Genomic DNA, 25,109 nt, shown 5'->3' with positions numbered 1-25,109 from the left:
AAAAAATTATAACTAATTCCTCTATGTATTCAGCTATAGTTTTTGTTCTGAACTCTTTCCAAATGAAAAAATATTCATGATGGAATTTTTTTTTTTTTTTACTTATTATATAGTTATAGTAATTTGGTTTCTAGTAGAACTATTACTTGGTACCTAAAACCACAGTTTCACTCCGCAACGCCCCACCGACACTTTATTTTCAGTGTTGTGCAAGTCTTCCGCTGCTGTTCTTTCTTAGGATAATACTTTATGGTTATTGCTGAACATTAAACTGAAACTTAGTTTAAAAAACGCACAATCGCAACAGATTTTATTTTGTACAAATACGTTAATTTCAGCTATGTTTCTTTCAAACATTAGACTCTTAGCCAGCGTAGCAAAATGCAGTGCAGCTTCACTGGCAACACCGGCCGGTGTATGTATACTAGCATGTTCGAATGAAATGTGTAGCTTGGCTTAGATTCAGTGAAAAATTATTGATGAGATCCACAAAGAACTGTTTTGTATTAAGATTGTGTACCATGGAAACGTACAAAGCATGTCATACATCGAATTAATACGGCATGACTACAATGTTTACACTTATAAAAAATACCTCTAAATTACTGTAGATTACTGTCGTTATAAAAAAACAATATTCTTGATAACCGTAGGATAGTTAAAAAAATTAGATAATTTTTGTAAAAATGCCTTCTCTACATTTTCACTATCCAAAATACATACTAGTTTATTTATTATTTTCACCTAAAATTGTAAATTTAAGTAACAAATTAGTGAACAGTTTTTATTTATAAGATTACGATTAATTGTATATTTAGGTCATACAACACACAAAAAAGATGGTGAATTAGCATTTCAAAATAACATTTTCTCTACATTATATTAAACGCAACTTGTTGGAATAGAAGCTGCATGTTATATTAAAAATGTTTTTCTATTAAAATAAATATTATTTCGATGTTTCTCTGGTGCTCAGCCACACTTAAATTGTTGTGTTTTTAAATATTTTGGTAGAGAGCTGCGTGAGCTACCCTATAACCGTGTTTGTAATTAGTGTTCATTTCTGTATACAATTAAAATAATAATAAATAATATAGGTTTAAGTAAAACCACTTTATATTGCGATTTTACCACGAACAGCGAATACCATACCATATCACAACTTAAAACATATAAAGTCCCGTTTTTCTCTTACAAAATATTATAGTTATTAGTCATTTAATGTGCTTTGTAATCGCCTTCAATCCTCTTGGAAGATTTTGGGCGACGTTATAAAAGCGACTAGGCTATAAGGTTATACTTTACTATAAAATTACAACTATGAGAAGGAACCGTTCACTTCAACTTTTGGCATACAGTACTATTTTTTGTGGGCGTTTTGCATCGATATGTATATGCGCTATCAAAATATTGGCTACATACAAACTAGAAAAACATCAATCCAAGCCCAAATTCATGTTGAATTATTGTTATATTGTTCGTCTGCTGTTATATGAACACTTTTCAAATTTACAATAAATTCATTTATTTTATGAAAAATTTTTTTTGTACTCATAGTGATCTTTGCAGATATTCAGTTAAAATTGGTCATTATTAAAAGTAGGTAATTATATTTTCAGCCAGTTCCATGTCTTATTAGGAGAGAAGTAAGAATAAATTGATCATATTTATAGTTATAACAGTTCTACGTGACTTTATTCAATCGTTCATACTAGAAAGTATTATTAACATACGCCAATGAAAGAAGGCACTGTAATGTGGCCATCTATGTAAATTGATATCGCGATTTTACGAGCTAATATAGTTTTATACCACCAACGAACGCCACCTCCCGTCTCTAAAATAATCTTTAAAAAATACTTCATATTTATGTCATGTTTATCAAGATACGGAAATACAAAGTAGATGATATTTTATTGAAAAGTATGAAATTTACTAACGAGCCATAAAAACTGGACCCGAATAATTCTAAATACTTTAGATCCTGATATCGTTCCAGACAAAACTACATTTCTTTGTGCTCATTGGTGCCCTATTTCAGGAAAAGAGAAGAAATTATATTTAGCCTGGGAGTGAAATCTCTGATAACTTCTATACTCCAGACAGCATTGTTGTAGCTTCCAGTCAGACAGGATTATTTGCTGCCACTATGTCTTGTGTGTAAGAAGTTGAGCCGGAAGCAGCTTGTCGCAGAAGACAAAAACCTCAGCCAGATGCAGGTGCGCCTTCAATTCGTTATCGCTGCTAAGTACCCTGCCGGGATAAGACGATGCCTTTCACCCCATCCCCATTCCTTACATATTTTGACCAGCTTTGTTGGGAATGGGAAAGATACCTGGTTGTTCCAACATTACTGAGAATGCAAAGCTCCTCCAACCCCAAACCCCGACTAAATGCACGTGTCTGGCAAACCTATCTGACGTTCCTAAACAACCAAATGTATGTTGCTGGCCACTGATTCTACATTGCTTCTTAATCGACTGTCATATAGAACTGCCTTGAAAATACATGTCAGTGCATGCAAAGAATCCGATCCACCTTCCAAGAAGACTGAAGAGTTCGAGAAATGCTAGTAATCCTTGTTTGTACTGGTGGAAATAATATAATAAATTTTCTTATTTGTAATTTTGTTGCATTTTCCCTTGAACATTGTAATTCAATATTAAGTTTAAATAGAGAAATATATTTTAACCTAAAATTATCTGCGCCTTACTGGTGGTTGGTGTATGATGAATATATACCATAGGATTTTTTTTTTTTTTTTGTAATTTATTAGATCTTTTTCCCCCTGATATTACCATTTGCGAATAAGGCAAGGATCGAATAGTGCAGGAATCACTCGAATTAATCAGTAAAATAACAAGCGAATTTTTTGATGATTTTTGGTTTTTTCCCCGAAGTTTTTGGTCAAAATTAAATAATTTCAATCTTACAGTCCATGTCGAGGCAGCTCAGAGTGGCTTGCTTTCAGGAGTTTTAAGCCATGTTTAGGACATAAGGTTCTTTCAAATAGAAAAACCTTTTTGGTTTTTAGATTTTAGAATTTTTAGTTTTTTTTTATTTATTAATAAACAGGAAATTTTCTCTTGAAACGGAAATTTTTCCCTCGAAATATGGAAATTGTTAGGAATTTTGAGTCATTTATAAAGAATTCCGATAGCGCACACGCCCAAACATAGCTGAACTCGTACTATCGCCGAAATGGTTTTACTTGTGATGAAAGTTTATTCAAGCAATGATATGGGTAAAATTTTAATTTATATGGTGGCTGCAACCTCTTACAGACGAAAACAAGTTGGTAGATTCAAGATGGCTGCCATGAAATCATACTGGCTGACCAGACTGTTCTGGCATTAGAAGTAGAATGTCTATCTGCTGGATAAAATGATTTTAACTTAAAACTTAATCAAGCACAATAAAAAAATTGGGAACGAATAATAATCATACAAAAACCACCAAACTCAACATTACCATTTTGCGCAATTCAAACCCTAGGTTTGATAAAAGGATAGGGTTGTTTTTAAATAAAAAACAAAAGCTTCCAAATGAATAAGTAATAGACGTAAGATACTAAAAAAAATTGCATCTGAAGTTACGTATTACTTTTTGTCGTTTATTAAAATACATCTTGTAATGACGTGGAAAATGAGGTAGTATGTTTTTAAACATCAAATTTCGGTAACTAAGTAAGATGTAAATAAAATGGTAAGGTAATAAATTAAAAATTGTTATTTTACTTATTTGTATGATTCCGTCCTTACGTGGAATGGGCGACGTTTCATGTAAAGACAAAAATTAATACTTCCGAAATTAATAAATAAAAGAATTAGAAATTAAGAATCAACAACAAGCACATAAAGGTAAGCACTAAGCATATGATTTTTTCTTTAGTTTTTTTTTGCCTTCATTTTTAATGGTGCGAATAGGGAGTAAGTTATGTTTATTATATAGAAAAATTCATATATCCTTAGCAACTTCACATGAATTACTTTATTAAATTATTATCTGGAATACTTTAAACATATTTAGATATTCGACCTCAAAGGCAGTGCGTGAAACGGGGCACGTTAGTTTTAATAGTAGTCTACTAAATCATATATTCAAGCAAATTAAGATGTTAAAAACTGAGCAAGAATAACTTTCAAATGAGTTATTATGATTTTATATCGGTTTTAACGTTTATCATTTTCCCACATTCTACCACTAAAGGGGTGAAAAACCATTTGAATTTGTTTTTATTATAAAAGTCGTATCCCTAAAGATAATGAAGCGGAATGTAAGTTATGTGGTAGGATTTACAAGCATGCAAAAACTATCAACCCTTTTCTACAAATTACAGAAGTTAACTTTTTAAGAGGTTAAATATTTCAATTACTGTTTTAATATTAAAAAAAATATATTATGAACAAATCCCACAAATTTGTGCCTAAGGAAATGATAAATGAACATACATACGCTATCTTAGTTATTCAACATTCTCCGAATTATCACTTGTCAGTCTTAACAGAGGTTAATATTATTTTTAAAAAGTAATAAATTTATTTAATCTAATAAATAAGCTGGGTTTGGTTTTTTTTCTGGTTAACCAATATTGCTACATTTACTTAATTCTTAATATTTACATCAGTATCCTAGTGGGAAAGAAGAGATTGGTAAAAATTTGTATATAGGCCTACTGCTTAGTTAATAACAAAAAAAAAAACCAAGATTAAACTAATAAGTTCGATAATAAACTTTATACAAGTACTCTACATTTAAAAGAAAGATGCGATTGCATCAAATATTCTTAAAAACGGGATGTATTTGTCTAAATGTCAGATCCTTTGATTATTCTAAGCTTAGGTCCAACCATAGAAAATGAATGTGACATTGAAAAAGATTCGTAAACGTAATTGAAAAAGTATAGATGTAAGTTTAATAAATATATTTTTTAATTAACTACCGCATAAAATGGCAGGAAGTGTAATATCATCAAGGTAAAATATATCCTCGATCAGTCTAAAAAATAAGTTTTCAAATTCGATACCTAATCTTTACTAAAAATTAAAAATAGCATACCCATTACTACTTCGAAAACGGTTATTTTACAAAATATATTTTTATGCACCTGACGATTTATTGTGTCTGTTTATTTAGTCCAAATATTGGGAATTAATCATATATACACTTTTTTAAATTGTAAGATTTTAGCAACCCTCTTAAAATTGCAAGAGCGAAGACGCGAGTTATTAGCTATTCATTTAATAAGATTCTTCTGAGCGAAGCTTGGTCATCCAGATATTGTAAGGAAAATTTAGGTCACGCTTGACACCTCGAATGTTACAAATTATTTTACTTCCAGTTGTTATAACATTTTGAAGTCTTGTTCATGTAATTTTTAGACGAAATAAGTTATGCTTAAATTTACTGTCCATGCCGAACATTTCAAGTGGATATTATTGTAACAAACAATAGTCAGCTGAGTCGTCACTAATCTCAGCTCCAATGATATTGTCAAACTTAAGTTATTATGAACATAAATAATTGCACATAATAAAACGTAAGTTTACAAAATTAAAATAATCTAGTTTTGTTCTGAACTATAAAAATTTATTTGCAAATTAAAGCTTTTTATAAACTCAATACAAACAAAAAAGAATGGCCAGTACTTTGTAATTGAGTTTCTAACGAACCTTAATAACGATAAACCATTTTATCTACCTGAGGAAAGTTAAACACAAGAAAAGTGTGGTGAAATGAAAAATATTAATCGTTGTTTAAAACGGAGAGGTAACATTTAACAGTCGTTAATAAAACATTGTTTAACGACTGTGGTTCAATTGGTCCTTAGCCTTTTTTCATACACAACCGTTATATATATTTATAAACTGCTAGTGTGGTTGATTTATATTTTAATTTTAAAATATATCAAACGTAAATTGTTTCACCAATGAAGTCTTGTAGGCACGATCAAGCAGTATACGTCCATGCAATTTCTAAGCGCCGGATACTTCTGTTGGTTCGGCTCCTCTGCTGGAAAAAAAAAAAAGGTCTTGCGGGAACGATCATGGCAAGCAAACGTTCCTGCTACCTCCATCTGCCTTGTGGTTCCCGGATACTTTAATTAAGAAAATGAGCATTATTTCCATTATTTACAGTTAAGAAAACATAAAAGTTTCATTAAGTTTTTCTATTGGCTTAAACATTTCGCTACCCGCCATTTTACGAGTCTTTGCCGCCGCGCGGGGGGTCCCACCCCATAAGCTGGGCAGACAAAGGGCTGGCAGGATGTCTCTTGGAGGGGGTGCGGGGGGGTCCCACCCCTTCTGCGGGGCGGACCAAGGGCTGGCAGGATGTCTCGTGGAGGGAGGTCAAAGCAGTGCAGGGGAAACGGTCGGGGTTATGACGAGGTCGGGGAACTGTCCACTGGCCTATCATCCTATCTACCTACCTACCTATCTACCTACGTACCTATCTACCTACCTCCCTCCTGTTTTGTTTCCTGGCTCCTTCCCTATATACATCATCGAACGTAAGTTACGGTTGTTATTTCAAGTGCTGTACGAACGTATTTATTACTCTCAGACAATGAGGCAAGCGCTCAATCATTTCGACAAATAAAGCCAAAGATATTATTTTAAAATGGGAATACTAATATTTCATTTTCACACAAATTTTCATAACTACTTTAATCATGAAAACCTCTTTACTAAAAAAAATGCGGGAGAAAATATGCTCTTATTAATTATATTTTTGTTATAAAAGAAATATTAGTTTATCATAATTAATTATTTTCTTTGTTTGAGTGTCTAGACTAGTATTGAATGCCTGAAGCATAAGAAAATATTTAGTAACTTATAGTATGTGAATGTGGTTTTAAAGTACAGATTCCGAAATCAAAAATATTGACATTTTACTCATAAAAAGATGTCAATGTTCTGATACAAAAGATTCCTTTGGAAACTATTTGCCAATAAATAGTCTGTAGATACTGTTACGAACGCAGACAGGACCGCGCCAGGTTCGGAGCTGGCTGGCGGCCACGCACGGCCACTGACGTCATGCGCCGTCCACTGATGTAAGGCATGCCACGCGAGATTGACCGGATTACGAGGGTCCTCGCTACCCAACCCCCCTTTCCACTCCCCTAGCACCGTCACGCTCCAGGCCATTGTCGATGACCCTTTTAGTGGACTGCGAATCCTGCGGGTTTCCCCGAGGCCGCCGCGCGGAGTGGCGCGAACAAACCCCGCCTTTCTGGACTTTTCGGGCGTCGGGTCGCGACGCTTCCAACCATCCCTCCCCCCCAAGTCGGTTCCAGAAAGTCAGCCAAGAGTATAAAAGCAGCGACGCCGGCCTCCACGAGAGTTCCGAGCGAAGAGCAAAGAGCGGAGCAGCGGAGAGAGTCTCCCCCTCGGGGAGTGATACTGGCGATACCCGTGCGATCAGCGAGAGGTGAAGAGGGCAAGTGGCACTTGCTGGGCGAACCGGACCCATCGGGAGGCGATACCGGCGAGTGAAGGCCTGGCGAGCCAGTCGGGTGCGACGAGCGATAGTTGGGGGACTGCACTGCGGCGCGGCGTGGGTGAGTGTGCGAAGGAAGCGGACAGAGGCGGACAGAAGAGCGAGCCACTGACGAGCCAAGCTCCAGTGGAAAGTGTTAATGTTTCAATGACCAGTGTAAGACTAATTGCTGTGGACAGAGATCTTGCGTGCATTAATTAAATTCATGGTGTAGACATTAGTAATAAATAAAATTGAACCAATTAATTGGGCTATACCTTACGAACCCAGATGTCTCCCCACATTACACTCGTAACAGTACTATAAGAAAGATATTGTTACTTTGTACAGCACAATGCTATGGTTATTTTTGCATATATGAAATACGTTTTTAAAGATACCTAATACTGATTATTCCTTACGAAAACCTCCCGCATAATTTTATATTTTACTTCATGTTTCATTCAAGCATGTTTTATTTTTAAACCATTGAAAATATAATCAGATATTCAATAATTGGACTTCATTTTGTTTAATTATGCTTATTAATGTGTGTGGAAAGATATTCAGGGAGCAGTTAAGAACTTACTTTAACTACTGGAGCTACTGGGACAACACAAAGCACAAATGCCCGAGTTAGAATCCGAACCCAGTATTACTGCGAACACTAGTTTCGTTGTGATACAGTTGTTTTCATGCGAATGTACAGATTTACATATAGGTGTGTTTGTGTGTGTGTGTGTGTAATTTATAGAGACCGGATTCATTTCGTGATAGGCCGAAATTCAAACATGTGTACAATTCTGTTGGTTCTGCTATTGGCTCGCAGTTTAACTGGAGCTCTCTGGGCCAATGAGAGACTATCGACCAATGAAGCGTCGAATCACAAGCTACCCAGTGCAGACGACTCACAATTTAGTAACCCAATGAACACGCGTGTTTACTTGAGAAATGCAGAGGATAATGGAGGCTATCCTAGAGGTAAGTGAATCCGCGAATTTTTCCGGTCCCTAGTAATTTAACATGAATATGTATGTTCCATTTACAAAAAAAAAAAAAAAAAAAAGAATTTCCAAATGAACATTATTTAAAATAAATATAAATTTAACCCGTCAACTGAAAGCGCCAAAGCTTGTATTTTAGTAACGATTGTAAATAGATATTATAATTTTTCTACTCACGCTTTCTTCCTCGGGCTGCACACGTCTTGCCCGTCCGAACACCGGCTCTGCAGTAGAGCCTTACTGCGTCCGCCGCTTCTTCCTGCCCGCGACGGACTGCAATCAAGTCGTTACTTTAATCTCCACGATCTCGAGGACTGCTCGGAAAATGCCTGCAGCATATCAAATACACGTAATTGCACTTCTCACTCAAACGCTTGTAAAAAAAAAAATATATCCTTGAATCCTAAGCAGTTGCGCGGCATCTAAATGCGAAGGTCGTACGTCCAAGTGTTAATCGACACGTCCTCGCAGCTCCGAATGCTTCACACTTCAACGCCAAGGCGTTTTGTTAGGCGGGATGATAAGTGCGATGCTCGCTGGTGCTTCTAGCGCGGTATCGCCTCTAAGCGCAAAGGCTGTGAACTTGTGAACTGGCGCGCAGTCTTATCGTCGTCCAATAGGTAGAGACCGGAAAAATTCGCGTATTCCTTTAGAGACAGACTGGAATCCAAACTCGTTTAGCTTAATGCTGCGTCAGTGATTGGACCGCAATTTACCTGAAGGACTCTGAGCCAAATGGCAAACACTCAACAAAAGAAGTATCGAATCATAAGAATCGCAGTAAACAGGCGTCCCGAGTCGGTAGCCAATGACCAGGTGATAGTTGCCCGAGTACATAGAGAATCGTGGAGTCTATCCTAGTGGTCATTGAAACCGCGAATTTTTCCGGTCCCTACCAATAGGGCAACTGTGATTTTGATCTGTAAATAGTTTTTTTATGACGTGCAAATGAAGATAAAAGTTTTCTGAGAGTCTCTCGGGTGTTTTCAAGAATCGTACCGGGTGTTTCATACGTTCTTTAAATGATTCGTGCAATGGGGAATTTTGATTTAATTTAATTTCTTGGTCATGCGACATTGCAGTTTTGCACTGTTTGTCATTTTTCAGTCTGGAACAGATGCCAGTTTTCGAAACGTCGCAACTGTTTTTGTCATAGGACACCTATTGTGTTCGTCAGTGTTGTCATGGTTAAGTTGTCCATAATATATAGAGACCGAATTTCGCGGATTCATTCGGCGATAGGCTAGAAGTCAAATACATATACCTTTTAGATGATTTTGCTATTGGCTTACTGTTCATCTGGACGAATCTCAACCAATTATAAACCTCCGACCAAAGAAGTATCGAATCACAGACAAACCAGCTGAGACGACTTACATAAGTCAGCAGCCAATGAACTGGCGTTATTTGGCCGAGTGTACAGGGGTATGTGCAGTCTATCCTGAAGGCCATTGAAACCACGAATTTTTCCGGTCTTTAATAATATATGTTTATCTTCATATTTGTGTTCGTATATTTGTTGCGTTGTTCAGGTTTTGTAGCGTCTGTCTGCATTTACTGTTATTGTTTAACTGTATTGTCGTTGTTAGCTCACTGTGTTTGTCTGTGCTGTTTTTATTTTTTTTCGTGACTAAATTCCTTCCATGGAATTCTTGTTCTTGTGCTGTCTGATATCTCAGTTTGAATATGTTCGTCTTTGCTGTTGTCGTTGTTGTTGTCCAATACGCCTTTTTAGGTTTATCGTTGGGTTTATCTTTTTTACATCAGCTGATTTAGGCTTGTTTCCTATATTTTTTACATTTTTTATATCTTATTTTGCATTTATGAATTGTTTTCCCATGACAAAGAGTGCAAAACTGCTATGGCGTTATGTCCAAGAAATTGTATAAAATCGGGAGTTTCATGCCTACAAATTATTCTGAAAATACGGGTTTTAGCCATTTCTACTCTTCTAACAATACCGTTCATAAACGAATTACGGTATCAGAACTATTAATCCTCTATCAAACTTTTTTTTTTCCCGGTAAAGACACCACTTTGGATATCCTGAACAGTTTTACAAATCGCGTCGTTTCTTCTGAAGCTGCACACACCGTATGTGTAACAAGGTGAACGGTGCGCAGTTCCTTGACACGCTTAACACCGGCTGTTGCTCAACAGCAGGAGAACTATGTGTTTATATAACAACTTAATTGGATTTTTTTTTTGTAGCGTGTGAAACTAAATTGCGCGTGTACGTGCCTAGCAGCCCGATGAAGACGTGGCGGCGCGCACCGGGTGTATCGCCGCGCCGCTGCGACCAGCGCTGCGGCGTCGAGGCTCGGGCCTTGTGTGTGTGTGTGGGGGGGGGGGGGGGCACTTGCTCGCGAGCCGCGGAGTCTCTCCTGACGTGACACCCGGGGTCCGTCCCACAAGTGTGCGCTCACGTGCTAACAAGTCATCCGCTTTCATTAGCCATGTTTAGAGACCGGAAAAATTCGCGGATTCATTTCACGACAGCCTGAAATTCAAATAGTTATACCTAGAGACCGGAAAAATTCGCGAAATCATTTCGCGATAGGCTAAAATACAAATAGTTATACCTCAGTGCTGCCTCTGCCATTGGTTCACAACTCACCTGGATGACTCTGGGTCAATTAGAAACACCCGGCCAAAGCTGTATCGAATCACAGGCTGCTACGTTGGGACGTCTCAAAACACAGCAGCCAATGAGCGGGTGACATTTGACTGAGTGTACGTAGAACTATGGAGTTCATCCTAGAGGTCATGGAACCCGCGAATGTTTCCGGTCCCTAGCCATATTCAATCCAACTTGCTAAGGTGGCAAAGTGTCGTTTTTTGATGGGTAACCATCTTAAAGCTCTCGGTATACGGCATTTTTTGGGAGCAATCTCGCGAATGGAACAGAAGTGGCACGGAACGGAAACGTGCAAACATGGCTTAACGCAGTTTTTTTTTACACACGCCATTGCAGTTTTGCACTGTTTGTCACGGAAAAATTCTGAAAATGAAAAAGAAAATGAAGATAAAAAATTTATAGTAAACATGACTGAATCAGCGGATGTCGGACAAACAGAACCAACGATGAAACTAAACCAGTATTGTGGACAACGGACTGATGTCCGTCATCAGACTGTTCGTGCCTGATGACACGGGAACAGATGTCAGTTCCCGAAACGTCGCAACTGATGTCACTGGAAACCTTCCGTGTTCGCCAGTGCTATCGTCGTTGTGTTTGTCCATGGTGCTTGTTTATCGTCATCGTTTTGCTCGTGTTGTGTTTGCTGCGTTGCCTGCATTTAATCTGTCGCGTCGTTGTTAGCCCCCTGTGTTCGTCTGTGTTGTTATATATTATTTTTCATGACTAAGTTCCTTCAGCGGAATTCTTGTGCTGTCTGATATTTAGAGGCTGAGCATTTTTGTCCGTGCTGTCGTCGTTGTATTGTCCGTAATACTTGTTTTAAAAAACAGAAAAATCGCTGTAACTCCCATAATGTGGAAAATATCACATCCGTTTGAACGTTTTGTAACTCTTAGGAGTAATACCAAATTATTTTGTCTAAATACGCTTTTGATACGATCAAACATATATGCAAGGAGTTGAAAAAACCAGGTACGGAGGACAAAAAAATATCATAACTCCCTTCGTAAGGACAGCATTGAATTCGTACAGATTTTGTATTAATTTTATAATTATTAGCTAAAACTTTTGTCTGAAACAATTTTTGATTTGACAAACCATTGCTGCAAGAGGTTGAAAAAATGAGTTAAAATTTAATAAAAAAATTGTAACTCCCTTAGTAGGTACATTATCAAATCCGTTTTGTTTATAAATCATATAATTTTAATCTAAAACTTTTCTCTCAAACTATTTTTGATAAGACAAACCATTGCTGAAAAGGTTTTAAAAAAGGGGTGGACATTAAAAAATCATAAAATCCATTCCCTTTACACTATTAAATCCATTCCTTAATATAGTAAAACCTAAAAATATTATCTAAAGCTTTTGACCGAAATTATTTTTTATATTACCGCAAGGGTGGAAAATAACAGGGGTTAAAGACAAAAAAATTCACAACTCCCTTAATATGCACACTATTAAATCCTTTAGAATTGTTTGTAAACCATATGAATATTATCTCTGCTGAAATATTATTTCTGCTAAAATAATTTTCCATACCACATCCATAATTTAAAGGAGTGGAAAAAAAATGGTTAGACGTAAAAAAACTCCCTTATTAAGGACACAATCGAATCCGTTCAAATTGTTTGTAAATCTAATAATTTTTATCTAAGATTTTTGTCTGAAACCATTTTTGCAAGGGGTTGAAAAAAACTGGGGATGGAATGAGAAAATAAATAAAACTTCCCTACCCGGTACACTATTGAATCAATTCTTGGTTTTATTTAACTGTCTAAATAAACTACTCTGAAAAGAATTACTGCAATGTTTGGAAATAAAAAGGTTTTAAAGTAAAAGATAATCATTACTTTTTTTACAATAAATGTTGAAAATTTAAAAAAATTAAAAACTTTCTTAATAACAATTTGTTTGAATTTATTTTAAACGCTCTTAAAATTATCTTAAATCATGGTGCAAAGAAAAATTTTATACGACCAAGTTATTAGTGCAAGGGATAAAAAAAATGTTTGAAGGTCAAAAAGATTAAGTAATTACCTTAGTTGGCATATAATATTAAATTCGTTCTAAGCTATTCAATGCTGCGTTGTAAACCATTGAATGCTGGATACATTGAGTTAAAATATTCGTAATATTTTCACTGTATGGAAGATGGGCAAATATTTAATGGATTATTTCGTAGAATTGGAAAACATAAATATGTTATGTACATTAAGTTCTTAAAATGTTCTATAAGTTTATTGATATTTCCAATAATATTTCCAGAATAAATAGGTTCTTCGAAATCTACATACGCCTGTAGACTGTGCCGGAGGGATTTTTTTTTTTTTTCACGAGCTTACATACTCGCCACTGATATGATCTCTCTGTCTGGCCAACAGTACAAAGTTCCTGAGTGGAAACAAAACGAATGAGATTCTACACCAATACGACTTTTCATCGATGTTATTTTGAACGTCATAACGCTAGGCAAGCCAGAGCGTTTACGTACGTTGTTGATGGAGAAGGAAGGGTGGGAGAAATAGGAGAAAAAATAACACAAAAACCTTAATTAATAATGAGATAGCTTTAATTTTCAAGCATACTTTATACCGTTGCATATCCATTTTTCATACAGAAAACCTGGATCTTTACTTAAATATTAGTTTACTAAGCAACTCTTCATTTTCAGAGACATGCCTGTTTCAAATCATTTAATTCCATCTCTCTACATTATCCAGGCACAGTATGGTAAAAAGAGAACAAAATAAATAATACAATTACTTCTTAAGACATGCAGAGTCGGTAGCCTAACATACTTAAAGGACACATGAGAACAGGGACGTAACTAAACTGGTTTCCACCCGGGGCAAGAATTCATCATGGCACACCTTTTTGTTTTTAAACCAACCAAACCAAAACCTTTCTCGATAACACCTCATATCAACACCTCATACCAATTCCACTATCATAAATATTTATTTTCAGTCATTTAATAACCAGTTTTTAAATATTTGATGATAAAAATGTATGTATATTTCAGTACAAATAATACAGTTTAATGTCCTCCAACATTCTTTTATAATCTGACACTATGATATTCAAGTAAATATTTATAGTAAAGATTACTGTGCCAGTTTAGCACAATCACCCCCCCCCCCCCCGCCCTAATACGTCGCCAGGGGCACAAGGCCAGTTCCCCCCCCCCTTCCACAGTTACGTCCTTGAGTGATAATATGAGATACACACAGCTGGCAGTATTCTGCCACTGAAATAATGCAAGCTTTGACGAAATAATCCAGTTCAAGTTGGATTCTTGTATCATTGTGCGGCATTATTCTGAAATCACTCAAAAAAAATGATTTTCTTACTGTTAAGTATGGACCTTATCTTCGAACTAAGCACGCTTTGCTTAAGAATGTGATTATTTCCTTATGTTTTTTCATGTCAATAGTATATTCAACCCATTTTAATACAAATATACGTAAACAGTAGGAACTGTTTTAGATTAACATTTGTTTGTTTTTTTTTGTATTCAGCCAACCAAAATAAGAGTAAATTACTCAAGAAAGTAAATAGTATCTCAGTCACATACAAAATTTAACAATTCTTTAATTATAACCCAAAACGTTTTGTACTACATACTATATTCAATACAAAATATGTACAAAATTGTTTTAATGATATTTGTAACACCGATGCGTACTAACTCCACTTAACTAAGTCTGCAATAAAACACTGAGTTTTGTACACAATCGTCGTACCTGCAAATTTCACTCAGGATAAATACATAACATAGTCACATTTTGGTTCACGCACTAGATGATGGTTCGAATGCTTTGTTTTCCCACTGTTTCTGTAGTTGATATTTGCTATGCGGGTAGCCTGGGCACGCTTCAATTGTCCCAAGTGATGAAGAATTACACTCTCGATGTCGATCACGCCTTCTTTTTGTCTTGAACTGAAAAACAAAGAAATTTTTGCCATCCATAAATAATATAAGTATTTTCTATTTTAATCGAGTCGCAGGCACGACGTTACCGAAAAAAAATCACAATTTTGGTTTTATCAAGATGGTTAGACTAATGCATTGGTGATACCATGGGCATAGATCCATCATGTATATAATGTATCCATAATGTATATAATTACTAGAGACCTGCAAAATTCGCGGATTCATTTTGTGATATGCTACAATTCAAATAATTATACCTTAGCGCTGCTTCTACCACTGGTTCACTGTTAATCTGGAGTAATGAGGGCCAATTAGAGACCCTCACTCATAGAAGTGTCGAATCACAGATACTCAGTCGAGACGACTCACAAGTCAGCAGCCAATGAACAGGTGGCATTTGGCCGAGTGTGTAGAGTGTAGTAGAGTCTATCCTGGAGGTCACTGAATCCGCGAATTTTGCAGGTCTCTAATAATTACTTTTTGAGTTGGTGAAGCTACTTTGAGTCAGGTTGAAAGGGACGCAGTACTTACGGGCGCTTGGAGGTTTGAGAGGCACTATGACGTCGACGATGTAGTCCATGATATCACTTGGAATCAGCATCATGATTCGGGGCTCGAGTTGGTCGAGGAAACCAGGCACGTATCTCATCTGCAAAAAAAAAACATATACAAGCATGTAATTAACCTAAATAAGATTGTTTTGTTTAAAGAATAATTAGGGATCATATTATATTGAAAACTGCGATAAAACTCAAATAACATCGAAAAGCCTGTCAATCCTACTAATATTATAAACGCGAAAGTTTGTAAGTATGGATGGATGGATGTTTGTTACTTTTTCACGTAAAAACTACTGAATGGATTTGAATGAAATTTTGCCTACAGCTAGCTTATAACCTCGATTAACACATAGACCCCATATTAGTATGAAATTCCATCCCTAAGGGAGTGAAAAAGTGATAATTTCATTTTATAACAGAAAAAATCATAGGTCATATACATACAAATAGTGAGTGAATGCCATTTCTCTATGTCTGACACACGATCATACAAATAATAAGGTTTGGCAAATTAATATTTTTCTCCTTGGTGAGACCAGTCCGCTTAGTGGAGCTCGCAGAGGCTAGCAAAATAAAGGCGCTAATAACAGTTTTGTTCTTAACTTCGTCAATAGATAGAGTTGCCTTGAAATTTAAACGCACCATCGTTTGATGCGTTTGTCATGTCTTTAATTTTCGTTTGTTTGTGTCGTATGCGTTCCTATACCATTCATCCGATTGCGATGAAATTTTGGTGATTTGTTATGCGCATGCCCATGAAGGTTAGTGAGACGGTATAACTATTTTTCAATAGTTCGAGCACGAATCGTCTCAAAAAATGTGTTTATTTCATTTTACATAGTGGCACTTCGTCTGTTTTTGTTGTATAAGTGCGCACGCATGACACAATTTATTTAAATATAAAATAGAGAGAGAGATAGAGTGATATATATACATATATATATATATAGAGAGAGAGAGAGAGAGTGAGATAGAGACGGAGAGATAAGTTGAGATAGAGCGAGGTAAAGAGAATGAAATGGGTTAGATAAAGAGATATACCTATAGATGTATAGAGCTATATAGAGACTTATATATAGAAGATATAGAGATAGTAGGAAGTAATTATGTAGATATAAAGAGATAAATAGAGATAGAGAGATACATAGATGTATATATATGTAGATAGAGATAAATATATATAGAGAGATGGATAGATGATTTGTATATGTGGAACTACTTCAAACATATTATAAAACAAAACTGAATGAGGCATTGCAATGCAGGCCGAGCATTAGCTAGATAATGGAATCTTTTCAATATTAGTAAATACCAGGTAAATAACTATAAACTGGCAGAACAACGTCTGTCGGGATCTGAAAGTGATATAAATTAATTTTCACACTTGACATTCAAATTAAGAAGACAATTACTAACTGCACCCTGTGTTCAGCCCGGGCAACGCCGGGTATTGCAGCTAGTAAAGCATATAACACCGAAATGTGATTAAATTCGTGAAACTAATGCACGTTTCCAATCAAAACTTAACTATAATGACAAATACCTAATATTTTAAATATTAAATTCAATTAAAGTAATTTATTTAGCATGACGTTTATACAACGTTTTAATAAAAATAATATTGGTAAATATTTACGCTTTTTTTCAATCTGGTAACCGTTATTTGTTACTAATTTTTACTTTACGACTTTAGAACATTTTTAAAACGCATAACTGACAGATTAATTTATTTGTTTCAAAAAGTTAGACATGCTTATTACACATCATTATATTGAAAAAGTATAATGTATCAGTCAAAAGACACTCTTTTGGAGAAATTAGTGTTATAGAACATTAAAGAATCATATTTGTTCAGTAATATGCTATCTTGTTTAGTAAACATTTAATAAAAATTAACCTCAAATCTCCTGTTTTAAAAACGAAATTAGCCTGAAAATAAAAACATAAAATCTTGTCTCTAATAACAATATCGAATAAATCGTTAGTGGGTTGGATCAAAAGTTTTATTTTTTTTCGAACTTCTACGTATATCACTTAAATTAATTAAAAATAAGCTATAACGTTGTCTATACAATTGGCTTTAAAAATTATGTTCATATATACATATTTATTATTGAATTATAAAAAAATATTTATCCGATTATTTTAATAATCCCGAACCTAAATTATCATTTTTTTAATTTTTGTTTTAAAAAATATATATTTTTAGTGAAAGTGTTTTTTTATATAAAGTTTTTTGGTTTTTTCTTGAGCACAAATTTACTCCAGCTTTTTAACATGAATTTAAATACAGAGGTTTGAAGTCATTACTCCAAATTAATTAACTAGGAGTAAATGTACATGTAGGACAATCTGGCAGGCAAATCATCACCAGGATTAGAGCACATATCAGCAATTACAAAACACGAAAATCTACGATCAGCCATAGCAGAACACTCCATTGAAACCAACCACAGCGTTTAATTTGACCAGTTCAACATTAAGTTCAACAACCTCCCAGGTAACGGTTCATTTGAGAAATAACGGCAGTGTTAAAATTCCCATTAAGCATAACACGGGCGGAGGGCTGCAAACTGAGTATAATCTTTCGAACCCCGCTTCAGAAAAATTTAAGACAAAGCTCTGCATTCGGCAAAAAAAAAAAAAAACAGATCGCCTCTTGATTGGCCAGATAGCCCAGCCAACCCGAAGAGAAAAGGCCACTGATTGTCAAACGGCCACAATGATGGCGACTGCAAAATCGACCGAAACATTTGCGAGCTCTTCACTTTTGAACGCGGCTAAAACAATAAAATCAAGAAACCTCGCGCAATAAGTACGTTTTCTCCTCTTGTATTTTGGCTTGAAAAGCTTAAACCCCTAAAGAATTCTGTCGGTACTTCAAATAGCTTTCATTGTTTAGGTTTTGGTACGTAATTTTAATGATTCTTTCAATTGAGAGGATTGATTTAAAAAAATAAATTATTTTGGACATACGTCATTGATGTCATACTGTATGTCATAGAGAATACCTATAGAATGTACAAAAAAGAAAAAAAAACAATCCAAAATCATGCCCATGTTAAATGTATAAAGAGCACAGACAATTCCGTCCAAATAAATAGTCAGGATAATATCACATCGGGCTGAAAAGCACGAGGCAGTTGCAACAAAAACAGTGAACACAGACAAACAACGACCTCGGACGACACAGCGACGTACAGGAGAACCGGACGATGAGTCTGAACAGATAAACCAGGCAACACAACTGCGACGGCGCAGAGGAACACGGGAGGCTTCCCAAAAGACAAAAACGGTTGCGAGGTTTCGGGAACTGAGATGTGTTCCCTGTTCCCGTCCATCGGGCACAGACTCTGTTCCCTGTTTCCCGTCACCAGGCACAGACGGGCTGTGGAGTCGAAGTTCACCTTAGGCGTGAGGCCCACCGCCGCGTCGACCATATCGTCCACGACGGCGTGCAGATTCGTCGAGCACTTCTTCTGCAGAACCTGAAGGCATTGCTCCTGAGGACAGAAGAGATAGCAATTACACGGAGAGTACCATCGAACACATGCTGGGTTGCAATTTTTCTCCGTTCCAGTGCAACTGAATGCTGACAAGTTTAGTCGGATATCAGGAAAGATTTTGGCTTTCAAGTCTTTGTTCTGACTGCCATAAGGAGACTGTTATGAGGAGCAGTGAAAATAAAATATTTCCCAGATTTTAAATATTAATAAAAGTGAAAGATGACTGAAAATCACAATTATACTGCACAACCGTAAGTTCCTTATGTAATATGGGTGAAAATTGAGATCGGTGTGTAAAATTCTCGTATCAATTCAGTCAGACCATCACAATTCAGCGCACGTTTACAGGCTGAAAATTTAAATGCTTACAAAATGGACAGCCTCGTTGTGACTTGGCTAAAATTTGACAGTTGTAAAAAAGTAGCACCAACGGTACATGTATCCTTCTACCAAAGTCGTTCTGTCAAAAGTGTTCGTTAACACTTCACATGAACAAACTTTATGTGATTGCTTCGTAAGGGACAGTTGAGAAATTTTTACCACTGGTATAACTTTATATATCTGTCGATTACGAGACACACGCTATATTTCAAAAAATGAACAATTTGCCGGGCACTAGCAGCCAGACAATATGCAGGGCACACGTTTCCGGTATGTTGCCTACTCCATAGGCGTACCCAGTGCCGATATCACGACCACTTACTAAACGCGGTAGCCTTGTTACTAATGATTTTTTTTTTTACTTTTTATATTCAGAGAATTTAAAAATAAACAGTAAATATAAATTTCAAAGAAAATTTTAAAATAATTTTACGTACCAGACCATACTTGTAGTATTCATCACCATACATATCACGCACTTCTTTTGACGATTTTTCCCACGTCTCCTGAGATATTCCTCTGACGTTCTCTTCTTTGAAGAGGTTTGTCCTAAGCAATAAACCAATTTTTTAGGTACTGAATACCCTTACATATAGAAAAAAAGAAATCCAGTAAATATGTACTAGAGAATTTTTTTTAACAAAATCCATTTTATCATTAAAAAACATTAACTCACGGAAAAAAAGTTTTATTGAAAGTTTTGGTTTACTACCTAATTCACTTTTTCACTTAATCACAATTCAGTCCTAAGCACTTTTTGTAACATTCCACCAGTTTCTTTAACCCCTCTGCATAGATGTTCACCGGCCTGGGAATTAAACCAAATGACAACGGCTGTCTTGAGTTCCTCGCCGTCAGCTTGACGACGGACCATCCGTAGTCACCCACAAAGCAGCCGCGGTCACATCTTCAAAGACAGACCAGCAAACAGCAACAGCAGTCAGTCTCTCGAACCGCAGAAGCGAGCTGGCGTTTCACGCGCCGGGAAGCGCGGCTACCCGCAGTGCAGACAAGTGAAGCGGGAAGCCCACACACAGGGGCATTACACAGTATTTGACCAGTGCATTGGCCATTAGTGGTTGTTATTTTTACTTGAAAGAAAATTTATTAATTTTTTTAAATATTGATTTTTAATTTCAGTCTGTAAGTTTTTGTAAAGTTCCTTTCGTTATTGTTTCGCTTTAAGTTTATTTTTAATTATTTTAATTTATTTTAAACTTTAGTTTTCAGTAATTTAGGAGATTAAAATTATTTAAAGTTTAAGTTGAAATTTTCTTTTTAATACGGTGAACAGGTTAACGGACTTCTTAAAGATCTTAAAAAAAGGGGGGGCTGTCTGTAAAGTCGGTTTACGGACGATAAGTTTACGTGATAACATCATAAGAAAACATTGATGAAAAATTTCATACTTTTTCAATTTCAAATATTATTTACAGTTTTTGCAAATTTTATTTAAATAATTTGTTAAAATATAATCACGAACAATTAGTTAAAAAGCCCGCATTAACATGTTTGATATTATAGAAGATTTTCTCGAACGGTGGTTGGCCGATTCTCGCACGCTCGGCTCAGGCGGAACGTGACAAATTTTCGTGCGTGCAGCCGGCGTTCATCGATTTATAAGACGTTATCACGTCAAAATGATTATCGGAGATTCGAGGGTGTCGCTACTTGTGTTAGTTCGGAAGAAAAACAGTTGGCACTCTACTGATAGTGTGTGCGTGCAAGAAAGATGTTAAGTTTGGGGCGTGGTTATGACCGAGTGCTGCGCGGAGGAACGGCGAGTGCGCATGCGCGAAGCTTGGACTATCGCTGCTCGGCGCAGGCGCGAGGACTCACGTCGGAACACGCCCGGGTGGTGTTACCAGTTGCGGAATGTGACACGATGGTCTGGAGCTCGAAGCTCGGGCCTTAACGCGCAATATAGTTGAGCCAGTGACTGATTGGAGATATTATATTGATGGTGTGTTGTGTTCAATAAATCGCCGGAGAACCTGTAAGTACTATTTCAATTTTTAAAATGGAAATGGTTCATGTATCAGGTACCATCGTCTGCGTTATCAACGACAGCAGTGTTTAGCAGGCAGCTAAAAGGATTTTCGCATTTTCTACGACATGGATTACATTTTTTTTTAAAACATAGTCGTAAAAAAGGGCTCGGCTGATGTTAAAATGGAACTTGATGTTAAAATAAACTTATAAATTGGCTTAACGAAAGAAAATGCCAAGTTTTTGCAAGTGGCGAACTCATGAATTATCTTACTGTCGTCGAGATCGTCGTATTTCGCGGCTTTCCTAGACAAGACCTTTAGATATTGTGAGATGGTCTAAATGGTTTATATTTTAAATTACAGTTTTACATACAATTTATTTTAGATTAGAAACGCTTGGGACCCCGAAAAGCTATAGTTAGTTCGTTAATAAATCATGTAGAATATGTTTATCATTTTATAAAAGTTATTTATTAATATGCTTTTTCTTTAATAGGATTTAATAATTTGTATGATTAATTGTGTGGGAAAATTGTCAGAAGTAAGTTTACTTTGGTGCGAAAAAATGATATGAAAAAAAGTATTAAGTAAATCGGTTTTTGTGTTAAGTCCAATCAGAACTCCTAAATTTCTAGTTATTTTCATCTGCTTTTGGAGATTGGTGTCATCTGGGGTTGATTTTTTTGGTGATACTATTTTAAAAACAACTTACAATTGTTTTTAAAGTGTTTTATGTCATGCCAGCCAGTTTACAAACTTGTGCAACCTCGGTCTAGGAGAGACAAGGTACCGCAAGGGGCAGGTGAAGATCCTTTTGCGCACATGAATCCAATCAGAACGCTTGTCTTCACACATCTGACACTCTACTTGTTACCAGAGGTTTAGGGCGGGTAGTGTGACTCGCGAAGATGCCACCGGCTTGGTCATCGCGGGGTTTGGAATGCTACGATTACTGCCCCTGTGAGCGGGCTTCCCGCTTTACTTGTCCGCACTGCGGGTAGCCGCGCTTCCCGGCGCGTGACTCGCCTGCTCGCTTCTGCGGTCCGAGAGACAGACTGCTGTTGCTGTTTGCTGGACTGTCTTTGAAGATGTGGCTGCGGCTGCTTTGTGGGTGACTGCGAACGGTCCGTCGAGGAACTCTGGACTGCCGTTGCCAACTGGTTTAATTCCCAGGTGACGAACTTCTATGCAGAACTGTTAAATAAACTGGCGGAGCGTTATGAAAAGTGCCTGTAACTGATTGGCGATTATAAAACTAAGTATATATGTTGTAAACTGTAACGGTTAAAAATAAAACCTTTTTCACAATATAATTTTCCTTAACCAATGGAAAGAACGTTGATTATAGTATTTAAACAATGAAATTGCAATAAATTCTTTATACTGATTTTTAGCTGAGAATAGCGTCTCATCAACAACAAGATTATTATAGTTTTATAAACACCATATTACTTCCTTTTTTTTAAATTATTTATACTTAATTGCGCTCTTTATACAGCTGTAAACTACATAACTTAGCGCACTGTAAGATAAAATCTGTAATGAGACAATATTTACAGTGAGTTACATGACATTTAAGTATGCACAGTAATCATCAAATTATCAGATGTTAAAATTTATTATTCCTGTATGATCATTTGAAATGAAAAAATAAATAAATAAAAGTTATAAATTTTGTGGCATTTCTTTGGAACTTACTTGTAAAAATACGGTTCTATTCCATGAACAGACACCGACCATTTCTTCACTTCTCTTCTGAGGCCCTCGTAGAAAGAAACCACGGCGTGTTTCGACATGCAGTACGGCACTAAACCAGGCGACGTAAGACGACCTGGAGATCCAACAACCCCAGAATCATTACGGGGTGGAAAAGGGAGCACAAAAAACATGCCAGTAATTGTCAAAATAATCATATCTCTTCGTTAATCTTACATTCCATATAATCACTTTGATGATATTTTCATAACATTCATAGACGTTTATCGTAAACTGTAAAAGCAATTAACTCTAGGGAATTTACATTCATCCCTAAAATAATTTCCAAAACCGTGATTTTGTACTGTTATCTATAAATATTAATACCAAAATAATAGAGGCGAATGTTTTATTTATTTTTAATATGTTTGTGTATATATTAAAAAGTTGCGTATCAACATATAAGCAGGAAAATGAATTCCTATTGGAAAGGAAATTCGACCTCCAGATAAAATGGCACGTGGTACAAAAATTTCCGTTTTGTAGCAGCGAGATATATCTCCCTGAAATGAACGTTCGTTACTCGTTCCTAATATCTACGGCAAATGACGTCTGTGGTACCGCCTCGTAGCGATGAAACTGCAATGTGAGTCGGAAGCACAAAGCATCCGGAACACTACTCTGCGACGGTGACATGTGAAGATCCAGCATCAAGCATGAAGTGACGGAACTACGTATGGAGGGGAGGGGAGCTTCCTCACACACGTGTTGCTGGCATGTCGAGTGTCGGGAGGAACCTGCCAGCAAAGATGGTGCCGACACATGTGCTTTACCATTTAGTCTAACTAGCAGTCTACTCTCGGAACCATGCAAGTGTGGTTAGGTTAAGCTTCTTTAGGCGTGTTATGAAAAAAATATGAGCTTTAATTTTAAAGATGCGCGCGCAACATGCACATAAAAAACTGACAGGATTAAAAACGCCTGCATACAAATATAAATGATATAAATGTGCTTTTAAATAATATACTTTAGTGATTGATAATGTATACTGGTATATTTTTTAAAACATTTATTTCTTGTGAATATGAGTGATAGAAATTACGTATGTATAATTTATTTGCAATATAATTACAAATAATTAAATTATTTTTTAATAAATCTTTAAAATTAATCAATTGTAATAAACATTCGGCATATTTATTATCTTTCCTAATTAATATTTATCTCGTTTATTTAACGAAATTAAATAATTATTTTATATGCGTGTTTATATTAATATTGAATATAGAGTATTTATTTAATTTTTTTTGTTTGAGTTTAAAAATTACAACTAACCGTATTTATAATATCACGCCAATCATTTTATTATTTTATTTCTAACAATTATTTGCATACAAATTTAAAGTTAGTTTTTTATTACACCAAGCAAGTCTAAATTCTAATGCCCATACTTAGGTACACGCACCCATTTTTTATTTGTTGTGCTTGACACTCATTGAGGTGTTCTGGGTGATAATGAGCCTATAGTGATATGGGTTATTTTTCACCAGAAAGTTTTAAGTGAATAGCCATGCGCTTTTCTATTTATGAGTCCGATTTAACGCTAGATAGGACATTTATTTTTGCATCATTGTAAATATTCCGCTCTCAATATGGAGAAAACTGCCTACTGCGTTATAGGTTCATCTTCCACAGAATTCAATTACATCAAATTAAGTCACTCAAGTAAGTAGTATATGCAATCACCACTAAGGTGTTTTTTTTAGTTCATGAATACCGCCGCTTTTATCTTGGTAAGCTAATTGCGGTGTCGGAGGCCTTGTAAGCTTAACTACACACTAAGAAGACCACATATGTCTATGCACTACCCGGGACTCGAACCCATGACTCCTCGCACACTGCAGTTGGCGCTGCA

General features: G+C 36.0%; 2 protein-coding genes across 5 annotated transcripts in view; both read right to left on the bottom strand.

Annotated features, from left to right (window-relative positions):
• Positions 1-8,798, bottom strand: part of LOC134532667 (17-beta-hydroxysteroid dehydrogenase type 6-like) — a 45,745-nt gene extending 36,947 nt beyond the window's left edge. Inside the window, exons 1-2 of one of the 4 annotated variants that reach the window (XM_063369350.1) lie at positions 8,664-8,761; positions 5,928-6,009 (exon numbers count right to left, since the gene is read on the bottom strand). The gene's annotated coding sequence lies outside the window, so the exon portion shown is untranslated. Of the gene's footprint in view, positions 1-5,927; positions 6,013-8,663 lie in introns of all 4 variants that reach the window. The other 3 variants (XM_063369349.1, XM_063369351.1, XM_063369353.1) reach the window with 3 other exon arrangements.
• Positions 8,799-14,698: 5,900 nt separating this feature from the next.
• LOC134532671 (retinol dehydrogenase 16-like) overlaps positions 14,699-25,109 on the bottom strand; it is a 43,242-nt gene continuing 32,831 nt past the window's right edge. Inside the window, exons 5-9 of the mRNA XM_063369359.1 lie at positions 23,198-23,330; positions 19,946-20,057; positions 19,029-19,124; positions 15,593-15,710; positions 14,699-15,067 (exon numbers count right to left, since the gene is read on the bottom strand). Coding sequence (XP_063225429.1) covers positions 15,045-15,067; positions 15,593-15,710; positions 19,029-19,124; positions 19,946-20,057; positions 23,198-23,330 — 482 coding nt within the window. The 3' untranslated portion in view covers positions 14,699-15,044. The remainder of the gene's footprint in view (positions 15,068-15,592; positions 15,711-19,028; positions 19,125-19,945; positions 20,058-23,197; positions 23,331-25,109) is intronic.

Source organism: Bacillus rossius, chromosome 6, assembly GCF_032445375.1.
Source record: "Bacillus rossius redtenbacheri isolate Brsri chromosome 6, Brsri_v3, whole genome shotgun sequence".
NCBI classification, from domain to species: Eukaryota; Metazoa; Arthropoda; class Insecta; order Phasmatodea; family Bacillidae; genus Bacillus; species Bacillus rossius.
The sequence above is the reverse complement of the archived record's forward strand: the minus strand, read 5'-3'. Positions and strand labels throughout refer to the sequence as shown.